The sequence below is a fragment of the Sturnira hondurensis genome, unplaced genomic scaffold, assembly GCF_014824575.4.
Source record: "Sturnira hondurensis isolate 20B ecotype Veracruz unplaced genomic scaffold, ASM1482457v3 Scaffold0021555, whole genome shotgun sequence".
Lineage (NCBI taxonomy): Eukaryota > Metazoa > Chordata > Mammalia > Chiroptera > Phyllostomidae > Sturnira > Sturnira hondurensis.
The window spans coordinates 1,663,294-1,689,334 of NW_028094186.1; the positions used below are offsets into that span (position 1 = coordinate 1,663,294).

Sequence of the window (26,041 nt, forward strand, 5' to 3'; positions counted from 1 at the left end):
ATCTGACTTGTTGTGCCCTCCTGAAAAGTTAAAAAGGCAAAAACTAGTTGTATCTGTAAGAAAATGTTTATTCTTTTGAACCCCACAGGGGGAAAAAAAAGAATGCAGCCAAGACCAAGTATTTAACGAAAATAGTGTCCCAAAAGGCAGCAAAATGGGGGAAACCTCAACACAAAATCAGTGACAATTTTCCATGTTTTTGCACAAAGATGGGAAAAACTCTATGACAATTCCGAGTAACACTTCCATGGTGACAATTACACAAGATGATTCAAAAATGCAAAATGGCAGCAACATGCATACCTGGCTAAAGCTAGATTTTTTTTTAATCCCAAAATAAGATCTGTGCTTAAAAGGATGATTCTTTTTAATACTTCTATTTTGCTGACTTGCTTGTCCTACTTAATTTGCTTTAAATGAGACGTACATGCCAATTAACAGGAAATTTTAGAACAACTATGTCCTTCCAGAATCCATGGCAAGGAAGCAAAACCAATCTATTTGGTTTCTTAATTTTTCTAGTTGCCAAATACAATTTTGCTTTGTCCCTCCCTCTCCCAGTCCCTCCCCCCACCCCCACCCCGATTCTTAAACACTTCCAAAAGTTGCCAGTGCAAACACTTTTCTACCAATGTATAATATACACTTGAAACTGAAATCCTGGTGCAGAGTTTTGAGTTTGAAACTTTTAAAAAAAAACACCCCTTGGCACAAGAGCTGAGGAATAGTCAAGTTCCTTCTAAACTGTCGAACACAAGATGATGAAGAGTGGAAAGCACAGTTACATGAAATGAAAACGAAACAAAACGAAAACAAAAAGCCTGGAACTGCAGCTTTTATTAGCTGTCATGGCAGTCTCTCGTACACAGACCCCGCCCCGCCCCGTCCAGGTGCGGACAGCCCAGGGCACTGCCGTGCTCGCTGTGAACAGAAACAGAAGCAGCGGCCGTGTGCTAACGACCGGCCCGGCTACCCACCCGTTTCGCAGTGGGGTCCGCAGTGAGCTTGAGACAGACAGAAGACAGATGGTGACAGAGGGGGACAGTCTAACGTCAGCAAGTTTCCTCTTGAAATGTCGTTTCCCAAGGCACTGTGAACAGGACTGCTGCTAGCGACTGTCTAGGACCCGACTCCCCGGCGGGAACACGAGCATTTCAAACACAACCCGACACTGTCTCCTCGCCCGAGTTTCTCCCCTCGGCTTACGTGCCGCCCCTTGAACTTGTTTGGTCCTTAGAGGGGTAATCAATGTTTGTTTGCTGTGGTATCAAGAATCGTGTTCTTGATTCGGTTGTACGATCAACACTGTGTTAGGTTATTTAACTAGTTCTTTCGCTCTGAGAACTAAAATTTTTATTATCACCCCATGTGGATCCAATGTGCAGGTTTTGCTTATGAAGGAACAAAACAAAAAAATAGAGGACTGAGAAGCAAAAACCCTGCTTTTTTTCCTTCTTCAAGAGGAAACTATAAGAATACATAAAAGGCAAAATTGGCTACTTGAAATCCAAGAACGGTTTTAATGTATTGGCCGAGAAAAATAAACTGCAAAGTTCTGTGAGGTCTTCTAGAAATTTACAAGAAAAACTGGTGATGGGCAGTTCTAATCAGACTTGGATGTTATCTTCCCCCCCTTTTTAAAAACAACAACATATACAGTCCCACAAAATACAGTATAAACTTTTTATCTTGACTGCCAGAGACGCCCCTCTGCAATGCCGTCTGGTCACCAAATTGTTGGGCAAAACACATCGGCCGGCCTCACTTCTTCAGGGGCTGGTACACAGAGGCATTGGGGTCGAGTCCAGAGGGGCTGGTCTCCACAAATTTGGAAGAGTAGTGGGGGGAGACAGGGCTCAGGGGGCTGGTGGCGGCACTGTATGTTATGCTGGGCATGACGGCCATGACTTCGGCTATCTTCTGTTTTAGGTCCTTGATTTCCTGGTCTTTCTGAAGAATTTGTCCTGGAAGATCAAAGACCCACCATTAGTGAGAAAGGAGAGCTAACGATACAAGGCCCCCTCGGGCCAATCCCAAGTAGATGTGACTCCAACTTTGATGGTTCGTGAGGGTGGAGAACTTTCCTGTAAAGGGACAAATAGTAAATATTTTAGGTGTTGCGAGCCACATACTGTCTTTGTCATGTTTTTTATTTATTTTTATTTTTTTAACCATGGAAAAATGTAAAGACCCTTCTTAGCCCATGGGTGGTGCAAGAACAGGTCTGGCCCGAGGGCCATGCTTTATGGGTAAAAAGGGACTCTGTGTAGGTGTGACTAAGCGAAGGGGCCCATTTCCAGGAGCCCAGCAGTTTGAGCGTGGCAGGTCCCCAACGACAGTGTGAGAGCTTGCTGACTTTGAACTAAGGCTCTCCCTCTCAAGCCGAAATACCTCCCTGGGAGGACAGCCGATCTCTGAGCATCAGACCAAGGAATACAGAAAACTGAGGTCTCAGAATCAGTCCCAACCACACGCTTTGCCCGGAGGTTCTTTCTCTTAATAGAAAACCAGAGGACCCCGTGGCTGCTCTCCCGCACTACAATGAGCTTCTCCCCCAGCCCCTCCGGCCGCCTCAGGACTGCTTCCCCTTTGGGCTTCTCCAGCTCTCTCTCTGCTGTTAACTCTTTGTGGTTTCTGTGTCTACTTCCTCACTGAGCTTTCTCTAATCCTTTCATTTAAACCAGACCTACCCACTCCCAGCACATCCCGATTCTTCCCTGTCACTTCACCCTTTGTGACGATGATGGCAGTTACAGTGTTTAACACGGATGTGCAGACACTGCTGTAAGTACCTCCACACACAAACTTATTTCCTACAACAACCCTATCGGCTGGAAATTATTATCATCACCCACCTTACAGAGGAAGGTGAACAGAGGCAGGGCTCAGATCTCTGCGGCCTGGCTCCACTGTCTGCACTCCTGCCTCCCACGTTCGTCTGTCTCTTGTAACTGATTTAGGTGATCTGTGTCCATCCTCTCTCCACTGGACCACGAACTCCACGAGGGCAGAGACCATCCACTCTTTTCCGCATCACTACGTCCCTATGCCCAGCCCAGGATAAAGCTGAGGCGCTGAGAGCTACACATCTTGCCCAAAGTCACTCTGTCATTAAGAGGTAGAGTAGGATTTCAACCTACAACCACTCTGTTCCAGAGCCCATGCAACTTCCGCCCTGGCTGGTGTGCCTCCGTGGACTGAGTGCCGGCCTGTGAACCAAAGGGTCACGGGTTCTTCTATTCTCAGTCAGGGCGCCTGCCTGGGTTGCAGGCCAGGTCCCCGGTAGGGGGTGTGTGAGAGGCAGCCACACACGAATTGTTTCTCTCCCTTTCTTTCTCGTTCCTGTCCTCTCTCTAAAAATATATATTTTTTAAACAGCCCGTGCAATTTCCATCATTCTTTGAAGCTCCCTGGTCTCCTAAGGGAAGAACACTTAGGAATAGCCTTCAGAAACTTAAATGCTCAGAAAAGAAAGAGGCTGAATTTGAATTGCATCCCAGTCCTATGGAAGACGGTAATATATTTAAAAATGTAACTGAACACGGTACTGTATTTTTAAAAAGGATGCAGTAGAGATGAAAGTCATTTCGGAACCAGGATGAATCAAATGACATAGAAAGTAGAAAGGAGAAAAGCAACATGGGTTTGATTTGAATTACAAAGTTGGGTGCTTATTAGAATATTCTGAGCATGACAGAGAAGGGAAGGATTGAGGGAGGCAGCAGCACAGAGCCCGAGAAAGGACCTGCTGCTCCCTGTGACTTCTTTTATGTTCTCTGAGCTTTAAGAGAGAGCCTCAAAACCCTCCTTCCCTTTTAACAAATAAGCCTCAGATGAATAGAATACCTTCTGGCATCTGATAAATGAGTCACTGGATCTTTTTTTTACGCAGATTTAAGTTTGATTTCTTTAATCAGTAATATGCAAACGCCGCTGCCAGAGCTTTGAAAAGGACATTTCTCTCTGCTTCTTTGTTGCATTACAGGAATTCCTGGGCTGATAAACCGAGCTCCCCCTGGCTTCTCTGAGACCAGGTGCTGCTTCACTGCAAGGGGTAGGGGAGGAATCTCTTCCAAGTTTGCAAATCCCAGTACACAGGCAGCAGCAGAGAGAGATGGCCAGTTCTCAGAGAGCTGAGCCAAGTAGGCAAAACAGAAAACAAAAAAACCCCACAGTGTATGATCAGAAGTTGGGCTTTAAAGCGGGGTTTCCAGGAACCTTCCATTTCAATGCCTTTCTCTGAGTCCGCAGATGAGTGGGCCCGACTCTCACTCCCTTCTCTTCTTGCTCTACCATCTGGGTCACCCAACCCACTCCTATGGCTTCGCTCACTTCTCACTATACCCCCCGCCCCCACGCAACCCCGCAGGTTTTGGTCCTCTCTCTATATGAGCTTTAGGCCCCAAATTCCCACTGAGTGAACATTTTTTACCTGGGTGTCCAAGAAGCAACCCCCAACGCTGTCTCCTCATTCCTCACACACAGGTCCTGCTCTTCCTCCTTGGTTCCAGTAACTCCCTCCCTCCCTCCCCCGTGTGGACCATCCTCCTCCCCCCCAGTCGCCACCTCTTAGAAGACAGTGGTAGCTTCCTAACTGACCTCTCTGCCTCCACTCCATCTTTTACATCCGTCGTTCACACTGGAAAATGACTTCCAAAATAACAGCCAGAGCGCGCCCCTCCTTCCTCCTGAGGATGGAGGAGCAGGTTCTCTAGCACGGCTTCGTTCCTGCTCCCCTGATCTCCCACTTTCTTCTTCCAGGTCCCCCAGCTTGTGGTCAGCGGGCTGCTCCCCTGGGCATTCCCAGCACCTCCCTTCCCTTACGCTATTCCCTCGGGCTAACAGGGTTCCTCCCCGCCATTCTCTGCTCTCAGAATGACCCTCCCAAGCCCACTCAGTGACCCTCCCTCTTGAAGATACCCCTCATCTCTCCTCCTGCCTTTCAAGCCCTCTGCTTCTACCTAATGGCGCAGGCCTGCTGCTTGCTGGCCTTCTCACAGGGGCCACAGAGTGCAAACTATCTTCACAATAATACTAACGCATTATTTGCCTTCTTCACACTCATTCCCTCGTGGGCATAAAAAAATCTTCCAGAACCAACATGACAAGTGATGTACAGAAGACTGGATGTAGAAACAGAGATGGGAATGGATCTACTTTTATTAAGACAGAAACTAAAAAGATTCCCTAAATGTAAAACAACACTACTTTTCTCATTAATTTTTGGAAAAATAGTTACTTTTCATAAAGATACGTCAACGAGTAATATGTTTATTTTATTTTAAAATGAATCAAGAAGTAAATGTTTATAGTTTTAATTTCTAATAGGTAAATCACTGACAGATATAATCCAGTTTAAAAAAACCTTCCTTGGTGTACTCACTAATTTGAGGAGCATAAAGGACTCCCTAAGGCCAAACAAAACAGTCTGAGCCCCACTGCCCTAGACTGCATCTGGGTCACCTGCCTCCCCTCCAGCTTCTAGTACAACGCTTTACAGGGAGTAAGCGTGGGCACTCATACGTACTTGTTCAAATATTCTTTCCTTTCTACTGAGTCAATTGTTTACATTTTCTTTTCTAGTAATCTGTTGGTGGCTAATCAATTTCTGGGACAAAAATCCAAATTTCTTTTCAAGAGTTCAAGTCATGCCTCTGTTCAGAAGCCTTCTAAAAATGTCCCCTGTCACTTAAAATCAAGTCCAAAGTCCTTTCTATGGGCTACGTAATCTGGCAGAACGTGGCCCCTGCTACTTCTGAGGCTGCGCACTCTTCCCCGTTACTCAGGCCGCCGTCCCAACGGCCACCACACGTGCTTCCTCTCTGCCTGCAGTGCTGTCCCCCCGGAGGTTTACAGGACTCACTCATTCTCTTCTTTCAGTCTCTGCTCTAAGGCCAGCTCCTCAAAGGACTCTTCCTGTTCACACGTCACACACACCCCTGTGCCCACACACACCCCTGACGCCTCGGCACTGCTCTGTCTTCTTCACTGCATCGTCACCGTCTGACACGTATTTGCGTGTTGCTGTCTGTCCCTCAGGGATTGTCACAGCACCCGGCATACAGTGGGTCTCAGTAAATAACTGCCGAGTGAACGGCCGCTCTCCAGACCCTCCCGCCGCCAGTCCCTCGTCCGCAACCTTCGCGCCAGCCAAGCAGAGCCCGTGGCCGTTCTGAATGCGTCCAGCCCTCCTAGCTTCCCTGGCCTTGCTCGACCTGCTTTAGCTGAGATGCCTCTCTAGCTCTCTCCCCGGCTAAACTCCTTCTTCACTGGGCTACCCTTGCTCATCTTTCAGGACCCAGCTCGGACATCAGCTTCCCTGAGCCCTCTGCCTTCCCAGACTGGCTTTGTCCCTGCCTTTCTCTATGTTCCCACGGACCCTACACTTACTGGGGCCACCAGCACCTCGGGGTAACTCTGCAGTTCTCTAATTTTTCAACAACACCATGATCTCCTTGAGCACAGAAGCTCATACTCCTCTTTGTGTGCCCTGCTCCCGACATGTTCTCACTTCAAAATACATCTGCGAGAATGAATTAATGTGATGACTCCTGAATGGCAATGTTGGGCACGCCACCGCTGAAGGAGAAAAGCTCTCCGTGCCTCTGAGCGTTCTCAGGCGCACGCACCACCTCACCCGGGACCTGCGGCTCTCCTACCTTGGGCAATCTCGAGCTGCCGCTTTGCGTCCCCTAGTGCGGAGAACAGGTCCAGCTTGATTCTCGTTTCTGCGCTCAGGCTGTTCTCCAGGTGCTGTGTTTTATCTTGCATGGCCGAGAGAGCTGACATTAACACCTCCGTGTCCTTCTCATTTTCCTTATACTTCCGAAGCTCCTATCAATATCATCAAAGCAGCAATGTTACAAGATAGTTTTGGCATCGATGTCTACAAATTAGCCTGAAATCACAAATAAAATCCTGCTATTATTGACCTGGCCCCTAAAATGCAGAATGCTAGTATTCTATGGGTTTAGACCTCACCTCTTAGAGGGAGAACAAAATGGATGTACATGGTAATGTGCATATATGACGACATTTTAGTAGATACATTGGCCTATATCGGGCTTTTCTGTCTCCACATGAAACACTTTCTTACAAGGCTAATTTTCCTTGCTGCCAGTTGCAAATGTTGCTCTAATACTGTCGTCAAATTTGCCAAAACTGCACTCTCACCCCACACTAAAAACTGTAAAAATGTTCATTACTTTGACAGGGCATACTGCGGAATAAGTCCACTTACAATATCTGGTAATGCACTTAGTAAATATATGTATATAGATATTTTAATTTCTTCATTTTAAGAGAGGATACAGACTTACTACAAAGAATTTTAAAATATATTGTAGTTCAAGAAAGAAAATGAAAATCACCCAAAATCCCAACACTGTGAAAAATTTTATATATACTCTTTTAGTCTTTTGAGCATGTGTATTTTTTAACATAACTGAAGTTACAGTATATGTACATCTTTGTATAGTTTTTTTTTTAGATTTTATTTATTTATCTTTAGAGGGGAAGGGAAGGAGAGAGGGAGAGAAACATCAATGTGTGGTTGCCTCTCCTGTGTCCCCTGCTGGGAACTGGCCTGCAACCCAGGCATGTGCCCTCACTGGGAATTGAACCTTGATCCTCTGGTTTGCAAGCCCGTGCTCAATCCACTGAGCTACACCAGCCAGGGCTGTATAGTTTTTAAAAAACCTATACAATCTCAAACGCTCTTTGAAAATGTAATTTTTAATGGCTATATAATATTCCCACGTGTATATGTACCATAATTTATTAAACGAATCACACATTTGTTAAGACTGTTTCCAAATTTTTGGCATTTATATACTACCATGATGAACATCTCTATACATCTATCATTAGTGAGATTTTACAATACTTTCCTTAGGCTAGAGCCCTAAAAAGGGAAATACTTAAAAAGTATAATCCTTTCCAGAAAGTTACATTTTCATCAGTGATGCATGAGGCCTGTCTCACTGCAGGCTTATTCAGGTTGATATTATCATTGAAAAATTCTTTGCTAATTCCACAGTAGATAAATGATACCCAGTTTTAACCTATGTCTTTGACGAGTAATAAGGATATACGTGTATGTTCTTATCAGCCATTTATATTTCTCCTGGGAATTACCTGTTCGCATCCTTTGCCTATTTTTCTGTATATTTGAGCTTAGCAATTTTTATGAGTTATTTATATATTAAGAGTATTAATTCTGTGTTTATATTTGTTGCAGTATCTATCTATACCCTTGTCCAATTGACTTTTTTCATTTATATTTTTTCGCCTTGTTATTTCTTCCATTATGACTGCAGTGTAAATTTTTTACCTATTTAACTTTTTATATTAAACTTATTGGACCCTGGTGGTGTGGCTTAGTGGATTGACTACCCGCCTGTGAACCAAAGGGTTGCTGGTTCGATTCCCAGTCAGGGCACATGCCTGGGCTGTGGGCCAGGTCCCCAGTAGGGGTCACAAGAGAGGCAACCACATATTGATTGCCTCTCTTGTGACCTCTCTCTTCCCCTCTCTAACATATTACTTAATTAAATCTTTAAAAAAATGCAGTGGAGCGACAGTAGTTAGTAAGACCGTGTAAGTTTCCATACTACAATGCACCATCTGTATATTTCGTTGTGTGCCCACCGCCCACAGTTTGGCCTCCTTCTGTCACCCTGTCCATTAATTTGTTTAGAAAGTCTTCCCCTGTTTCAAGATCAAAGAAATTCTTCTATATTTTTACCTAGTTTAAAACAAAATGTTTCTTTTTTTCCCAACTTTTCATCTGGAACTTCTTTTTGTGTAACATGAGATGACCCTCTAATTTTATTATTTTTTCTTCACTGTTCCCACCCATTTCTGATGCCACCTTTCCTGGACACACTAGGTTTTCTGTCTAGGTCACCTCTCCACTCCACTGACCTGCCAGTCATTTCGTACCAGTTCCACATGAGGCAAATTACTGTAATTTTACGATGCATGACATTAGGTTTAAAGGTTCCCCTGAAGAGCCAATGCCAAATACTTGGCTGGGGTACACATGGCCCCAGACTGGCTATGCCTACTGGCAGCTTCCCTCACTGTGCACTGCTCAGAACTGCAATCTGCAAGGTTCAGAGCCACCCGGAGTGGTCAATTCCCTGGCGATGAACAGAGGGTTAGGGCTAATGAGGTATGTATAGATTTCAGAAGACACTAGCCTAGCCTATAACCTAAAAAAATAGAGTGAATCTATATCAAATTCTGGCATAAAACATATCAAGGGACCATCAACATTTCTGGCTTGCATTAGAATCTAGCTAAATTAAATATGATATGAATGAGTTGGGCAAGATGAGAGCTTCCTTTTGTCACATACTTTTTCAGATGCAATGGGATTTGCCTGTATCAAAAGGCACGCTCTCCACATTAAATCACAGACCACAAATCAAACACAGAAGAGGAATTCAAGTGCAAGAAAGTCTTTGGTTCTCGCATCACCTGAACTTTCAGTTCTAGTTCTCTGATCTGGTCTTCTTTCACCTTCATGTCCATCGTGAGCTTCTTGCCCTCTGCTTCTAATTCCCTGATCCGATTCCGTAAGGTTTCGGTGCACTCTCCCCTTGTGAAAAAGAAGAGAAGGAAATAAGGGCACTTAAAAGACTACAGTTTTACTTACATTGCAGGATTGCTCTCTCTCTTATACCCCGGAGTCAGTCAGGTGTCAGCTCATTCTCTCTACTGTCTGACAGTTTCAACACACTCTCTAAAATAATTATCGTTAACTGGGCATCTAATATGAGCCAGGCACCAAGCTAGGTGCTTTACCCATCCTACCTTCTTTATGGGGGTAGGGTATACTATACCATTTATGAGTAAGAAAACTGAGGTTGCGTAGATACAATACCAGCCCAGTGTCACGGACGTGGTAGGTCAGAGAACTGGGATCGGAACTGCGGTTCCCACTGGGCCATAGGACTTGAGACCGTGCACACAAACTGAGCAGGACAAAGACAGACATGCCCAGCAGGGGACGGTGAGCCAAAGAATTTTTCACTTCTAAAGGACTGAGAATTGGGACTTTCACCTTTCTTTAGTCGTGAAGTTGCCCTAGACCTGGAATAAAAAACAAGAAGGGAGCGACACCGAGTGGCTTCTCAAGGCTCTAATAAGGGTAAACCACAAAGGATGAGGGCAAAGACTAGTCCAAAGCTGATGGCCTATTCAGATGTCAGACAGCCTCGCCTGATGGAGAAAGTAGGTGTCCTTACCTACCCCAAATGGAAGTCCAGTGAGAGACTTAATGCCTTGAGATTTACTTAAGAATGAAAACCACCTCTACACCGGTGATGGCAAACAAGGACTATCCAAGGATAAGACCAAAACGAATAGGCCTAACTGGAAACAAAAAAGGGTTTAGGATAGAGACTAACACCAGTTTTCTGATTCTCAAGCATAAGAAGCACTACACATACAGATGGGAACGGTCCCATCCTCCTCAGTGGGTTTTTGAAAGAAGTGTAGGTATGAGATGAACTAAGGACAGCATGGGCCATACTAGATAGTTGTTCAGGGGAAACTGCAAGTATAAGTGCTTCAGAGAGGTTTACAAATCTTTAAACAAACAAACAAAACCCCCAAACCCCCACTAAGTTAGGGTTAGGGTGAGGCAGCGTAGTAAAGGGTCTTGTGCTAGTAAAGGGTCTGAACAGATGCTGATGGGCCACGTGAGCTCTAGTGCCGAGTCTGCTGCGGCGAGACAGGGTCACAGGAGGAAAAGTTCTCCCTGAGATTACTTCCTAAAAGCAAGCTAATGATTGCTCAATTATCCTGCAAATGCCAGAACCCAGAAGGCTATTAACACACCAAATACAAAATAGCAAAACCCAAGGACGAATGCTAGTAGAATTTTATCACATAGCTGCAAATTACGATAGAAACTTAAAATGAAATAAATAATAATTTACTCTCACCCTGCATCTGTAAACCCATAACTGACCCCCACTATGCAGCTGACTTCACTAGTCAAGAAAACAAAGGAAAAAAGTGATAATGTGAAGTAAAAGCCAAAAACAAACCAAGAGGCTCTCATCTCTCTCCCCCCTTGTCCACATTCAGGTGGCAGTTACACAGCAGGTTCTGGAGTATCCGCATACTCTTCACTGGGTCAGGGAAGCAGTCCCTAATTTCCATCACTCCACAAATTCAATGATATCTAATAGTGATTTAAGTTTCATTTTTAAAACACATCTTTTTAAAGATTTTATTTATTTGAACAATAAAAAATGTTAAAAAAAATAAAAGAATAAAAGATTTTATTTATTTCCCTTTTTTAGAAAGAACAGAAGAGAGGGAGAAAAGGAGGGAGAGAAACATCAGTGTGTGAGAGATACATGGTTGCCTCTTGCATGTTCCTGACCAGGGGCCTGGCCTGCAACCCAGGCGTGTGCCCTGACTGGGAATTGAACTGGGGACTTTCTGGTTCACAGGCTGGTGCTCAATCCACTGAGCCACACCAGCCAGGGCTCATTTTTGCCCCACCTTTTCCACCTCATTTGACAGCTTGCTGATAGCCAACAAAAACATGAGAAGTCAGTGCATACTACTTGGGGAACCAAGATCTTACCTTTCGTCCATTTTAAGATAAAAACTCCAGAAACACATCTAACTATAGGGAGTAATAATGATACTTCTATAAAGGAAATAAAATTCCGGATTGGTTCTTTCGAAGTGTTTAGCATTTATCAGTCTGAAAGAAAGTGACTGGAAACCCAGGCAGGGGAAGCACGGTGACTCCCTCAGGCCACTGTGTAGATGAGGTCACTGAGGATGAAGCTGTTATGAGAGAGTGCAGCTTGTATGGATGGAATTTAAACCAGCTAATAAAACCTTATTTAAAAGCAGTCCATCTGTGTACAACTGTTGTATTTCCAATCCTGCCTGAGGCATCAAATTCCCACGGCTGTCTCGGTCCGAGCAAAGCCAACCACAGATGAAGCACTCAGGTGACACGGCCGTACATACCTAGACGCAGCGGCAAATGCGACAGCCCGGGCAGCAGTAGCTTCTTCTAACTTCTTCCGTTTTTTCTCCTCCATTAACTGCTTTTCTACAAAGCTTCGGGCTTCCTGCTCAGCTTTTAGCTTTTTCTCCAACTGGCTGATGTTCTGCTTGTCTTTTTGCTTCACTTGTACAGCATTATGTAACCTACACGGAGACGATCGTCACGCAGAGTTTTACAATTACAAATACCCACTATAAACCCTGGAAAACGCGGCTCCTCATCATTTTAAGGCCAAAGTAAACAAGAAGTTTGAACAGCAAATCATAAAAATCAACTACCAGAGTGCCCAGGGAAAACACACTGTCATTATTATTTAATAATTCTTAATATTAATAGGCAAGCTGCCATACAAGACTCAGAATCAGACCTAGCTTTTGTTCTCCCCACAGAAGGTAATTCAAAAAATACGGTAAAACAATTTTCTTCAGAGGGAAAGATAACTGTAGAACTAATCCAAGTGCCCCGCAGCACTTGGAAGAACTTCAGTCTGACCGAGGGGCAGCTAATGCAAGCGGCCTCACCGAAACTGAGGCTCAGGGCGGGCGGGGGAAGACCTGCCCTGCCTGAGTGTGGGCAGGCTGGAGCCTTTTCCTTCCGGCTGGGAGACGCTTTTCCCGAGGATCCCAAAACAGATCTTAGCGTCATGGGATGCTTCATTTCAGACAGGAACTTCGGCCATATTACCTTCTTTACCCAGGACCACCCCCGGNAAGAACTTCAGTCTGACCGAGGGGCAGCTAATGCAAGCGGCCTCACCGAAACTGAGGCTCAGGGCGGGCGGGGGAAGACCTGCCCTGCCTGAGTGCGGGCAGGCTGGAGCCTTTTCCTTCCGGCTGGGAGACGCTTTTCCCGAGGATCCCAAAACAGATCTTAGCGTCATGGGATGCTTCATTTCAGACAGGAACTTCAGCCATATTACCTTCTTTACCTAGGACCACCCCCGGCTTAGCATGCCAATATAAGTTGAGTGTATCTAAATGCATCAATAAGGGTGAGTGTTCTCTATCAATGCTAGAGCCGTCACATATGTGGGTCAGAAGAAATGGGGAGGTTATTTGCCTATAATGCTTTAACTTTTGAGTTACATTCCTTAAAAGTGTTGAAGGACTACTCTTTCTTTTAAATTTATTTATTCTTAGAGAGAGGGGAAGGGAGGGAGAAAGAGAGAGAGAGAAACACTGATGTGCAAGAGATACACCCATCGACTGCCCCTCACACATCCCCCACCAAGAACCCGGCCCTGTGACTCAGGCTTGAAGGACTACTTTCAATGGGGCAAGCCCACATTAAGTCAAGAAGTAACTCCAGAAAAAATTAATAGAAAGCATAAGAATTCACACAGAAGACCTGGCTTTTCCCCTGCCTCTTCAAATAAACTCAAAGCTCAATGTCATTTTTTAATTTTGAAAATCAAAGAAAATGGAGTCTAATTCTCTGGGAAACTTTCACTCTGTGGAGCAAGAGCTTTAAATTGTGGCAGAGACACTTGTCAACTTCACTTATATTATCACAAAAGCTCAGTAAATACTTCAAGCTAAGACAAGATATTAAACGATACAAGACAAAAATAGCAATATTAATAAACTTGTTGAAATGAAGTAAGTTCTTAGAGATTTTGTAACATGTTGACTATCTGGTACTAAATTAAACCTTAAACATTTAACTCAAAACCCCTCCGCCAGGCCCCTTTGCCATCACGAGTCCTGTGCCCCAGCCCGCTCGGCTCGCCAGGGCCCGACAGGTGCACATACTTGTTCTGCAGCAGCTCGTTCTCCTGCCGGAGCTGGCCCATTTCTGAGCGGATCCCTCGCTCGGTGCTTGAGAGGGAGCTGATCTGACTTCGGAGCTCTTGTTCCACTTGCCTGCTGGCCTGTAGGTCAGCCTTTAGCTTTTTAATGTCTTGTTCCAGCCTAGGAGAAGGAGAAACACAGCATTTTCACCACAGAGAGAGCACCCACGAGGCTCTGGGGAGGCCCTGGCTGAAGCCCCGGATTGCTGGGTGCACAGCCGAGGACCCTCTGGCAGTTCCTGCCATCACAACTCCCGTCGGCAATTAGCTCTTCATTGAAAGCTTCCGCCTGGGTCCCCACCTCTTCCCCCAGGAGGGTACCCTTTTGATTTCCCCCAAATGTCTGTGAACCCTGACAGGGGAAGATGGTGCTTGTGAGCATCTGAGCTGCTAACGGACGAGGCGGGAAAGGCAGAAAGAGGGCAGCTGAAGGGTAAGGTCCCCTCCCTACTGGTGAATTCCCGTGCCCCTCAGCAAGGGAATGTTAGTAACATCCAGCTCAGGACCCACCTGCTTTGAGATAGTCTGAGAGATCAGAATCTACTGTCTGAGATTCCATCCCACCACAGGCCTGGAAGAAAACAGTGTCTGAGACAACCTCCTGAAATTACTAGCATCCTTGCTAAATGATGCTCACACTTCTGGTGATTAGGACATAAGAGCTCATTAGACTCAATGACAATGAAAAGAAGAACAAATTGCATGTTTAAGAATCATAAGAAAACTCCATCTGTGAACTGAAGCCTGTATTTTCTATTCAACTCCTTATACCTGTTCCATCCATTTTCTTTAATATAGTAGTAGTTTCATTTTAAGCGATATATATTGGGGAACTATTACATGAACATGTATTGCCAGAAAGGTCAACAAAAAGTGTAAAATCAAGCCCCTTTCTTCAAGAGAGGAAGTTTCAATATCATGAAGGGCCAATAAATAGATACTTAAAACAATTAAGCAATAACACAAGGGGTTGAATGATTCAATACATGCTAGAAGGAGTAATTGCTAAAACTAGTATTTAAGCAGAGCTATGTAGCAGCACTGCTCTATGCCTCTGACAGTATAAACTCACTCAATTTGCACAACTTACGGCTAAATGCAATTATTATTCCCACTTTTACAGACGACGAAGTCTAGCCTCAGGAAAGCTTCCAGCGGAGGCCACAAGGCGGCACAGCCCCAGGGTCAACCCCTCACCATGCGCTGCAGCACTACCACTCACGGCGTGGCACGGGTAGGAGTGGGTTCTCAGGAGGCAGACGGGAGCTGAGCTGGGCCTCAAAGGTTGGGCAGGGTTTGGAGAAACCGAAGGGGAGGAGGGAGTGTTTTCAACAAGGGAGAAACTTGTCCAAAAGCTCACGGGCAGGAACAGCCATGGACATTTGCGGGACTGCGCAATCAGTCCGGCCTCTGAGGAAGGCTGTACTGTGGAGAGTGGGAAAGAACAGAGTGGGTCTGCCGGGTGGCACTTTGGTGAGTGGCGCTGAAGGTTGGGCCAAGGATGGCTGTCATCTGAGACTTACAAGGTACCCTGTCCTACGAATTTACAATTGGGCAAAAAACCCAGTTTGCTCTGATGAGACTTGTGCATTTCACGAATATAACGTACCAACAGCGCCAGGATTTCTGCAGGGCAATGGTGATCTCCTTGGGACTCCCAGCTCCACAGACTAAGTCCCAACAGACACGTTTTATTAAGCACCAAATCCCCAGGGCCCACCACAGTCATCAATACTTACTAAATACATGTGGCCTGGCATCTCCTAGAAAACCAAAGAGTGGAGCCTTATTTACTTTTCTACCTTTGCCAACTGAAAACCCCCCTCAAACATAGTCTTATAACAACGATGGTCTTCTCCCAGACGCAGTAGTCAGTCTCCCCGTGTGGCGACCGGAGCACACACTGGAGACCTTGTGTTCCAGGAGCTCTACTGGGTCTCCTGACCCAGCTCGCTCCCCAGGGAAGGGTCACAAGTCAACATCACGCCACACTTTCCCTATTGCCAGGGTTAATCCAGTTGAATGTCCTCTCAGAACTGCTCTAAACAATTACAGACTGGCATGTATGCCACCCCACACCACCCCTCATTTACCCGAAGTAACCCAAGGGATATTTTCCAAAACAGGTCGATGCTGTCAGGTTATCCCCATTAAGAAGCTTGGCTGAAAACGTATTAGGTAATTTATCTTTCTTGCGAAGCCTATTTCACAATCTGACGGTTGCCTTTTTGGTAGAAAGGGTGAATTTTAAGACGAGAATAGGAACTTGCATAGTTTAGTAATGTGTTTAGGATCTGGATTCTAGACTCTGCTCTGGCGTCAATTCTGTGACCCTGGCTGGGCAAGGCGTGTAACCTTCTAGGACTCAGTTTCCCCATCTGAGGCCAACGATCTCTAAAGTTCCTCCCAGCCTGGTCTAGGATTTCTAGCCTGACACACTTACTGCTGGCTGCTGATCTGCTTCTTCAGATTAGCAACCTAAGCTGTGTCGCCCGCACAGGAGTCAGGTTCCACACAACCGGCCAGTGTGGGGAAACACGTGCCCATTGGGGATGAAAGAAAAATTGAATCTGCACAGGCCAGGTGTCAGTAATTTGCATATTTTTTTGCATTTTTAATTGCCAATTTTCCTGTCATGAACTAAGAGTAAGAATATTCTGAATGAAATTGTAGAGCTCCTTGAAAAGTGTAAAAGCCCAAGAGTTAATGCAATTATGAGAGCAAAAAGTACAAAACATCTGGAGTATAACTTCTAGAGACCACAGAACACTAAACATCAATATATCTTTGTATGTAGAACTAAGAAATTTTTGTCAAGGCTACGTATGAACACAAAACAACAAAAATAAAATGATGTAGCTACAAGGGTAAGTTGAAAATATAAGTTGTACACTTAAGATTTGTGTACTTCTGTGAATGTGTGTTATAATTCAATAAAAAGTTTATACTTTCAAATATAAAATAATTTGCCCTGGCTGTAGCTCAGTGGATGGAGTGCGGGCCTGTGAACCACACGATCGCGGTTTGATTCCCAGTCAGGGCACATGCCAGGGTTGCAGGCCAGTTCCCAGCAGGGGACACACCAGAGGCAACCATACATTGATATTTCTCTCTCTCTCCTTCCATTCCCCTCTAAAAATAAATAAATAAAATCTTTCTTAAAATTCTTAAAAAATATATATATATAAAATAATTTCACAAGATATAGAATGAAAGTGCTTCTAGATTTTCATAACTGCTATAATCAATTTTGTAAAACTCTGAATTACTGTTTTCCAAACAGTTGCAGCAAAACCTGTAAGTTGGTACCAGCATTACCCAGTTTAAGAAACATGGTTAAAGCCCTGGCTGGTGTGGCTCAGTGAACTGAGTGCCAACCTGCGAATCAGTTGCCAGTTCGATCCCCAGTCAGGCCACATGCCTGGGTTTCGGGTTGAGTCCCCAGTAGGGGGCACATGAGAAGTAACCACACAGTGATGTTTCTCTCCCTTTCTCCCTCCCTTTCCTTCTGTCTAAAAATAAATAAATAAAATCTTTATTGAAAACAACAACACTGACATGTAAGATAAAGTGCTAAATAATAAATTGTAAGTAATTTTTAAAATTTATGTGGGGAAGTTTCTCACTGTCTCGCTACAGAAAGCATTAATTAAACCTTAAAGGTTCACTATATTTTAAATCTTTACTGAGATACGTGGTTAAAATGATTTACAATTCCTTATTGGACTTATTTATTTATTTTGGATTTATTTTTTATTGTAAAGGTGACACCCAGTCAATATAAAAAACTGCATACAGCAATAGAAAAGTATAAAGAATAAAAATTTAATTCATAATCTTCTCATCCAAACAGAACGATTCCCTATTCACATTTGGTTACTTCTTTTCTGCATGTCTTTTTCCCTTTCTCTTTCTTAACACATGTAAATATTTTTCATATTGGTGAGAGAGTACCACATACACCGTTTACATACCTTAAGTGCCTTCCTACGCCATTAGAAATTTCTCGTAAACAATTTCTTGCTGCATAATATTCCAATTGTGTGAATGTACTATATAGTCCTATCTTCTAAGATATACCTCAGTTTTTCCATATGCTCATTAAAAAGTATATAAATGAGTTTTCAAAGAATTATGTAAATCAGTAAATTGAATTGAATGAAGCCAGTCAAGTGCCAGGGCATTTATTAGACGGGTAACTGCTACTTGTCCTAATGAGACACTAACCCTTCGGTGCTGAAGGTCAAAACTCGCTAGGTGAAAAAGCAGATACATAGTTTATTGGTGTGGCACACCAAGAAGTACTGATTAAATGATGTTAAGAGGTTAATGAAAAGTCTTCAAATGTATTCATGGGATTTTATTAAAATGTCAACAGCTGCAACCCAAATTAGAAGCAAGTGGTCAGGAAGAACATGAGGCAAAAGTAATAGTTTTTAACCCTAAAACTCACTTCAGTAAATAGGGATCAAAAGAAAGGAGGAAAAAAATTCATCCATGAGCTCATACCCCTTTCATGAGAGCGACATCCCATTCTTCCCTACACAATAGAAGATTAAGGGGTAAAAAAGGAATTTCCTCCAGAAGAACTCCAATCTCATGGGGAAAAAAACTGGGCCAGACAGATCTAAACCGAACTTTGGTACGGCTCGGCAGGAAATAAATCACCTCCTGCTTTCCCAGCCCCGGTGGTAGTAGCCTTCACTCCTGCAAAGGCTGACTAACGGGGTCAACACCTGGGATGCAGACGGGGCCCGTGGCAAAGCCAGAGTCTGTGTGCCCAATAAACACGTCCATTTGTGCCAATTAGACAAGCCAGGGTTCTGACTCACTCAGAATGTTAACTACTGGGTCCAGGCATCTTTCCTAGCCACTTCACTGATTATTTTAGAAGACAGCACTCATCTTCTAACCTTGGGAAGCTACAGGTGAAGTCCAGCTCACAAGCAGGAGGTGGGACCGTGGGGAGCAGGACTTTCTCTGGTCTGCACTCTGATGGGCTGGGCTGACCTCAAAGCAGAACTGACCAGCTGAGATCCCTCTTACCGACTCCAAACCTTAACTCTACCCCATCTGCTCCCTCACGCTTCCCAATGAAGTTACAAATATTAATGGTTGATTATTTAATCTTAATAGAAAAAGATTTACATCTTAATAATCTCCAAAAGAATGAAACTCAAACATTAGCTTTTCAGGCAGGCTAAGTAGGAAAAATATCTTTGAATATCTTGAAGTACACCTGGTAGTAAAACAAAGTACAGTATTCAAGTGACAGCTTTTAGATGAAAGGGGTATTGTTTTTAAGTATCTGAAAAGTAGGAAGATATTTACGTCTAACTGTCTATAATCCTTATCTTTCGTGAATTACTTGAATCACAGCCCACAGTACTGACTTCACTGAAAGTTCAACAGTCTCCTGTGGGTACCGCCAGTAACTCCGAAGTTTTCTAAAGCCTGAGGCTCTGAGGCCTGACTGGGAAGCGCAGTGAAACCTTAAGGCTGTGACGCACTAAGTCTCCCCAGGGAGCAAGTCTTACAAAAGAGGGGGAGACCTCTTCTGACCCAGGGCTTCACCTAGGGATGACTAGGTTCCCCAAATACCCCATGAGTCACACTCCCTCCAGAAAACCATCTCAGCGTATATTGCTGTGGGCTGCTGGCTCGACCCCATGAACTCATCGGGAAGATAAGGAGCCTCGGCTCTGCTGGTTGTCTCTGAACTCCATCCCATGTGCTAGCGACAGAGGGACCGTACAGGCTCTGCAAGACAGTGCAGAGCTTACAACTCTGCCTGCTCTGTAAGAAAAGGGCTGCGGGTCATCTACAAATTAGACGGCCAAGTGACTGAAAGATGGGTTTTTCTGACAAACCTGTCACACAGGCCACAGTGACCCACTCCTTGTTTCCAGACATCTTCTACCTTTAATCTTACCGCCCATCTGGGAGGAACAACCTCTGATTGTCAAATTTTACTCATTCTTTAAGCATCAGTTAAAAAATAAAAACAAACAACTAAACAAATTCTGCAGCAGGAGGTGCTGATCTCAGGGCCCCAAGTCCCCTCTCTTTCCGAGACCTGAAAGCCCTTTTACAGTTGATGCTTCTCATGTGGGACTAAACCTTATTGCCTGGTGCTGGTTTTTCATTTGTTCTGGCTTTCAATCTTCTCCTGTGTGTGTATCTTATTTCAAAAAAGACTAAGTTCTTTGAAGCCAGGAACCAGGGGCCAACAGTGCTATGAAACTGGAAGCTGGAACTGTTATTTCTAAAATTTCTTCCAATTCCTCCAGACCACATCTCTAACCCTCACTCTGTGCCCATCTCCTCCGTGTTTAGATGGAACAGGGTCAGTGTTGGACACATGAGGCTCTGGAAACCTATCTACAGCAGGCCGTCAGACATTTAGTTTAAACAATGGCTGGAGGAGACGGGGTGAGTGGGTTCTTGCTTACCAAGCAGGCAGGTTCATGTGAGAAGAACGAACGAAGAGCAACTGCTCCATCTGGTAAGTACCTAATCCCATTAGGAGACCCGCTGGTATACATTCATCATACAAGACAAGACTTGTTCAGGGACTGCACAGCTGTCTACGCAGAAAGCTGAGCTCATGTATCAAAGCTCTGTCCCAAAAAGCAATACTCTTTCCCCTCTCCCTAACTCCTTCCCCTCTCCCTTTCCAGGCCATTCACACTGATCGGACAGGCAGCCTGAGTCATTCACATAAAAATGTGAAGGTCTCCCATCAGTGACTTGAGGCTGCTCCAGTATATCCTATAAACCACAGCTTCTGAGACAGTGAAACGAAGCTGCTGCAGGTCTCACTGTGGTTACTACAACTGCTTACCAGGCACAGGTATCCGTAAATAAGCAGCAGCCTGGTGACCCCATTACAAAGCACTTAGTCTCTGCTCCCTAATCTGTCAAACACAAAAGGCAAACACATTAATTTTCATTAACACAGGCAAAGAAATGCAGAAAGGGAATCCTAGAGACTTTCACACAACTGGTCAATCTGGGAAACGAAAAACTGACTTTTAGAAGCCCTTCAAGGATAAAGCTGTAAGTGCCCCAAACTGGTATTTTTAATAAGGTTCTTAAAGGATGTGGTCAGATTTGACAGTCTGTATCAAAAGTACTTAAAGTGTTTCTATCTGTTGATGCAGCAAACTACCACCAGATACTTATTCATCTGGAGGACTGGTGATGCACGCAAAGATGTAGAAGTGTGTTTGATGCAGCATTATTTATAATAAAAACGTCTGAAACACTTAAATATTCAACAGAAGGTTGGCTAAATAAATTGTATATTCATTCACGTGTCTGTCTGACTGATATACAGCCATTAAAAAAACCAATGGGAGCCCTGGCTGGTGTGGCTCATTGGACTGAGCACCAGTCTTAAAGGTCACCAGTTAATTCCTGGTCAGGGCACACGTCTGGGTTGGAGGCCAGCTCCCAGCTGCAGGCGTGAGAAAGGCAACTGAGGGATGTTTCTCTTGCACATCCTTTTTCTCACACATTGAAGTTTCTCTCCCTCTCTTTCTCCCTCCCTTTCCCCCTCTCTAAAACAAACAAACAAACAAACAAAGTTCCTTTCAAAAAGCAACAACAAAAAAACAAAAACAAAAGCAAAAAAACCACTGAGGAAGAATGAGCAATGACGAGACAGAACACTCATGACACAGTCAGTGAAAAAGACAAAAGAGAAAAATGACTCAAGGTTATGTATCAAGATAGTGGCTCTCTCTTCTTTATCTTAAAAACTGAATATAATCAATATATATATAACTTATTTTTAACATTTTCTTATTTTATAATTGGGAGAAAAGTTATTTTAAAAGAGGAGGCTGTTAATTGACTTTCCATGGCTTTTCTTTTCTTCTTTTTTTTAGAAATATTTTATTTATTTATTTTTAGAGAGAGGGGAAGGGAAGGAGAAAGACCAGGAGAGAAACATCAATATGTGGTTGCCTCTCATGTGTCCCCTAACTGGGGACCTGGCCTGCAACCCAGGCATGTGCTCTGACTGGGAATCGAACCAGCGACCCTTTCCTTCATAGGCTCACTGAGCTACACCAGCCAGGGATCCATGGCTTTTCAATGTTCACTGTTCCTCTTAGATTTTTCCCACGTAACAGGTCAGTTTCAGAATAATCTGAAAGCCTTAGGGAAAATCCAACTCTTCTACTTGACAAACTTTTTAGGTCATTCCAAAAAAGGGGAACTTAACTTTCTGAAGGAGACAACAGTTCGGTTCCTAAATATGAATCACATTCATCAGTTCTTATTGAAACGACAGTTTCTCTAAAACTAGAGTCTAGAGCTACAGTCTATTGCCCTGCTCTGGCCCCCTAAGGAAAGGGAAGAGCAGGCATCACTGCTCTGACATCAAGCCTGACATTACACCCGTTACAAGGGATGGTGCTAGGGGTCCGGATTCTAAACCAGCTGGCCTGTGAAGTCTGTAAAGGACTTGTGTCCACATCCCAAATGGTTGTGTATTTTATGCTCTAAAATCATGGCAGGAAAACATCTTGGCACAGAAGAAGTCTGCAGTCCTAGGCACAGAAGGCCTAAGCACTTCTGTGTTGTTTGAAGAACACCAACCAGAGACCCAAACCACCTTCTTATCACAAGGTTGTCCCCTCTCCTCCTAAGTAGTGTGAAAGCCTCATAGTCAGGGGTGAGGATTAAATAATAAAGAGGGTGGTCTTTGACTGGGGGTGGAATACTGTCAAAAGGGGCTTGTTTTCCAGGGGCACAAGGAACTGAAGGAGAGGAGGAGGCAAAAAAAAGTCCCATTAATAGATGGCAGATTAGTTCATGGGATTTACCAGATAATTCCTAACAGAAAAGTCCTTCCTATAAGTCAAGTTTTGATTTGTGGGGTCAGGGGATAGGAGAGAGCAAAATATAAGAATAACAGGAAGGGGCAGGTGCAGATGTTGCAAACGGGTGAGCCAATCTGGTCCATAAAGATGTTTTGTTCGACCCTCTCCCACAGGATGTAAAAAAAAGAAAAAAAAATAACTGGTAGATTGCACATAATGATAATCTATTTTCAGCATCTCTTCAAAATACCGGATGTAGCAACACTGGGCCTGCAATCCCCCCAGGCCACAGTTGGCAGTCCTGTGTGGGAGGGTTTGTGCTCCAGAACTCCCAGGTGCCCAGTGCAGTGATACATAGGAATGATGCCAACCCTGGCCTCCTGCCTGTGCCCTGCCTCGCTTCTGTAGGTGTCTAAGTCTGTAACACCTGCTCTCTCCAGTTCACTATTTTCAGTTTGTTTCAAATCTGTTTCAGCACTCCATTAAGAAAGGTGAAATGTACCTTCTGAAAGGAGTTGTCATTTTTCCCATAAAAAAAACAAAACAAACAAACACACTTGTTTTAATCCTGAGAGTTCCAGCTGTCTAGAAAAAAGGTCTAAGAAATCCCCGAGACAGACGTGCAAAGGCTGAAGTATACCCAAGCTGGATGTCAGAGTATTCAAACAGCCAGTTTCTAAATGAGAGCATGAATAACATTTAAAGAATATAGTTCCTTTTGCTCAGAGTACCTCCCCTTCAGGGAATCCACCTCTAATCCCCTTAACTGGAGATCTCCATTCATTATGTGCCAGCCGGAGGGCACTGACTCAGAATTTAACACAAAGTTTTATAGTAGTTCCTTCTGAATTCTAAGGAGGGAACTTTGCAATCTGTTTTGTTAGAATAAACTCAGTACTCAACATAAAAATGTTTCTAATAGGGCCTCTAACCCCCAAATAACTTATGTGTTATTTCATAATTTATTTATCCATACAACATAGACAATTATCTTCTTTGACCACCTGGATATGGGCTCACTAAGCAAACTGCTGGCTTAAATTCATTAATGCCAATTTCTAAAGTGCTACATGGGTTTCAGGTCACAAAACAGCCTGTTTAAGTGTAATGGTCATGCTTCTATTACCACGATGACACCCAAGGATATTATAGTTTTAAATCACTGCAATAGTTAAAATAAATGCAAACTATATTGTGAATTAATATAAGTAGAGTGAACTAAGTAAAACTTGGAAGTACCTTAAATATTATAAGCATGGAAGAAAATGAAAATAAATCAGGTGTGAGACCATAATCTGCTCAGAAACAATGCTAGACAAACATAAATCAAATATTTGTTTCCATAGAGCACACTAAACTTGGCTCTTCTACTTATTTTTTCCACTTAATAATTTCCAAATAACTTAGTAGCAGCTATATGTCCAATATATTTAACCTAATCTAGTTAGAAACTCTTAAGTGTCCAGTTTTCATAATCTCCATTCTAAAATGTCACACATTTTCACTAAATTTTAGCTCTCAGCTGGAAATGACACTGTTCGGAATAAACTGTCACATGCACCAGTAGAAGTGGAAAGGCCTGCTTTGGCAGTCAGTACTCATGGGGGGGGGGGCATCGAGCAGGTCACTCTGAGCAGCAGTCCATCAGAGCAGGTAATACACGCAGGGGAAGGTACCAGAGCAAAGGCCCAATACCCAAGTCACTGTCTCCCAGGTCAGACTGTCTTTTGCAAAGTATCTCTGACACACAACAAAATGTATTCAAATATAAAAGAAAACAAACAAATTACACTGTGGCACCAGAGCTGATATGTACACAGTCAGCCCATTTCCTTGGAGAAAATGTTGGAATAGAAACGTGGGACCTGATGGGACCTGAGCTTTCTACACCAGCTACGCTACACCACAGAGACAAAGAGCAAGGGGGTGGGGCGAGTGTAGCCGGTGGAAAAGCTGAATAGATGATTAAGAGACTCATCAGGAAAGCTGAAAGGATGAGTAAGAGTAGGCAAACTGAGACTTCCTCCTGGCTGTTGCTGGCTGAGATGTGGCTCGTGCCCAGATTCCTACCAACCAATGTGGGACAAACGGCGTTCTGGACAGCAGTCTCCTGGAGTTTTCTCCCCTTGTCCCTTGTAACTTCCAGAAATTCTTGAACTTCCAACTTCCTACACAGTCTTAGAAAAAAGCACTGGCAGGACTGAATTTCAGCTTTCCAGGAAATACCAAGGAAAGCAGTGTAGCGTGGAAGGTCTTACATATTTTAGAAATAAATCCATTAACAGCCTACTCAAGAAAACAAATATTTTGACAACAGATGTTTGGTCCTTGGTCCAGTCCAAGACAGTGTGTAGGTTTTTCTAACTTTGAAAGCCTCTGTGCTATACTGAAGAAACTCAACCCTGAAAACGACAGTACACTGTAATGAAAGTACTGAGGCCCATCTCCTATCCGCTTTCTAATATTCCCCCTGCACAAAGGTCCTAGTCATTCAACAAGTACTTACTGAGCATCTACTCTGTGCAAAGCACAGTGTACTGTGGCGAACAGGAGAAAAGAAGATTGTGCCCTCATTAAAGATACGTTCTATGACGGGTATAAGCTATGTAAAAATTCAAACTACACAGAAACATACAAGGTAGAGCTCAAATATCCCCTATAATCAACTACAACCATTTGACCATTTGGTATGTACCATTTCAAATAATTTTCTGTGTACGTGAGAACTGTATCTTCCCATATTTTGTAATGGGTTCATACTAAATAATCTGTTTTGCTACTTCTTCCTCTTTAACAATCCATCTTGGGGGCTTCCCAATTACCTTCTTTTAAAATGGGTTTCCACCTTTCAAGAGAATAGTTTGTAAACATTTCCACTTAAACTACCGTGATTCCCCACTTAGGGCTCTTTAGGACCTTGGGGGAGGGCTGGAATGTTTCATAAAAGGCCACCTCCCCACAAGGTACCGGTCCCAGGAATGCTCAGAGGCCTTACCTCCTGAACTGAGTGAGTGCTGTGTCTTGTTTTTCCCCACAGCCAGGTCTCAGCTTTGGGCCTACGGTCTTGGGCTCCATGATCTAAATCTTCTTCCCCACCATCTGCTAACTTGGAACTAACAACTTCCTTGCCCTTCCTTGCCCTGGGAACTAAGAGCAAGCACCCCCCACCCCTTTCCCCCACCACTCCTAACCAGAGTCCAGGCCAGTATCCCAGCCGCTACAGGGAAAGGAAAGATGGATAGTTGCAGAAAGAACTGGTGTCTCTTTGTTCTTCTGGTACACTGCCTTGGCCCTCGATTGTCCTTGCTGCTTTGAAATGCTTCTTTAATTTGACGACATAGGGGCTTCTTGGATTCTCTTCATTTTGCTCTTTTT

General features: G+C 43.9%; 1 protein-coding gene across 2 annotated transcripts in view; it reads right to left on the reverse strand.

Moving 5' to 3' along the window:
• Positions 1-819: 819 nt before the first annotated feature.
• Positions 820-26,041, reverse strand: part of MACO1 (macoilin 1) — a 61,212-nt gene continuing 35,990 nt past the window's right edge. The window contains exons 7-11 of one of the 2 annotated variants that reach the window (XM_037032699.1): positions 13,798-13,956; positions 12,007-12,189; positions 9,484-9,604; positions 6,660-6,834; positions 820-1,964 (exon numbers count right to left, since the gene is read on the reverse strand). In XM_037032699.1, coding sequence (XP_036888594.1) covers positions 1,762-1,964; positions 6,660-6,834; positions 9,484-9,604; positions 12,007-12,189; positions 13,798-13,956 — 841 coding nt within the window. In that variant the 3' untranslated portion in view covers positions 820-1,761. The remainder of the gene's footprint in view (positions 1,965-6,659; positions 6,835-9,483; positions 9,605-12,006; positions 12,190-13,797; positions 13,957-26,041) is intronic. The other variant, XM_037032700.1, reaches the window with a different exon arrangement.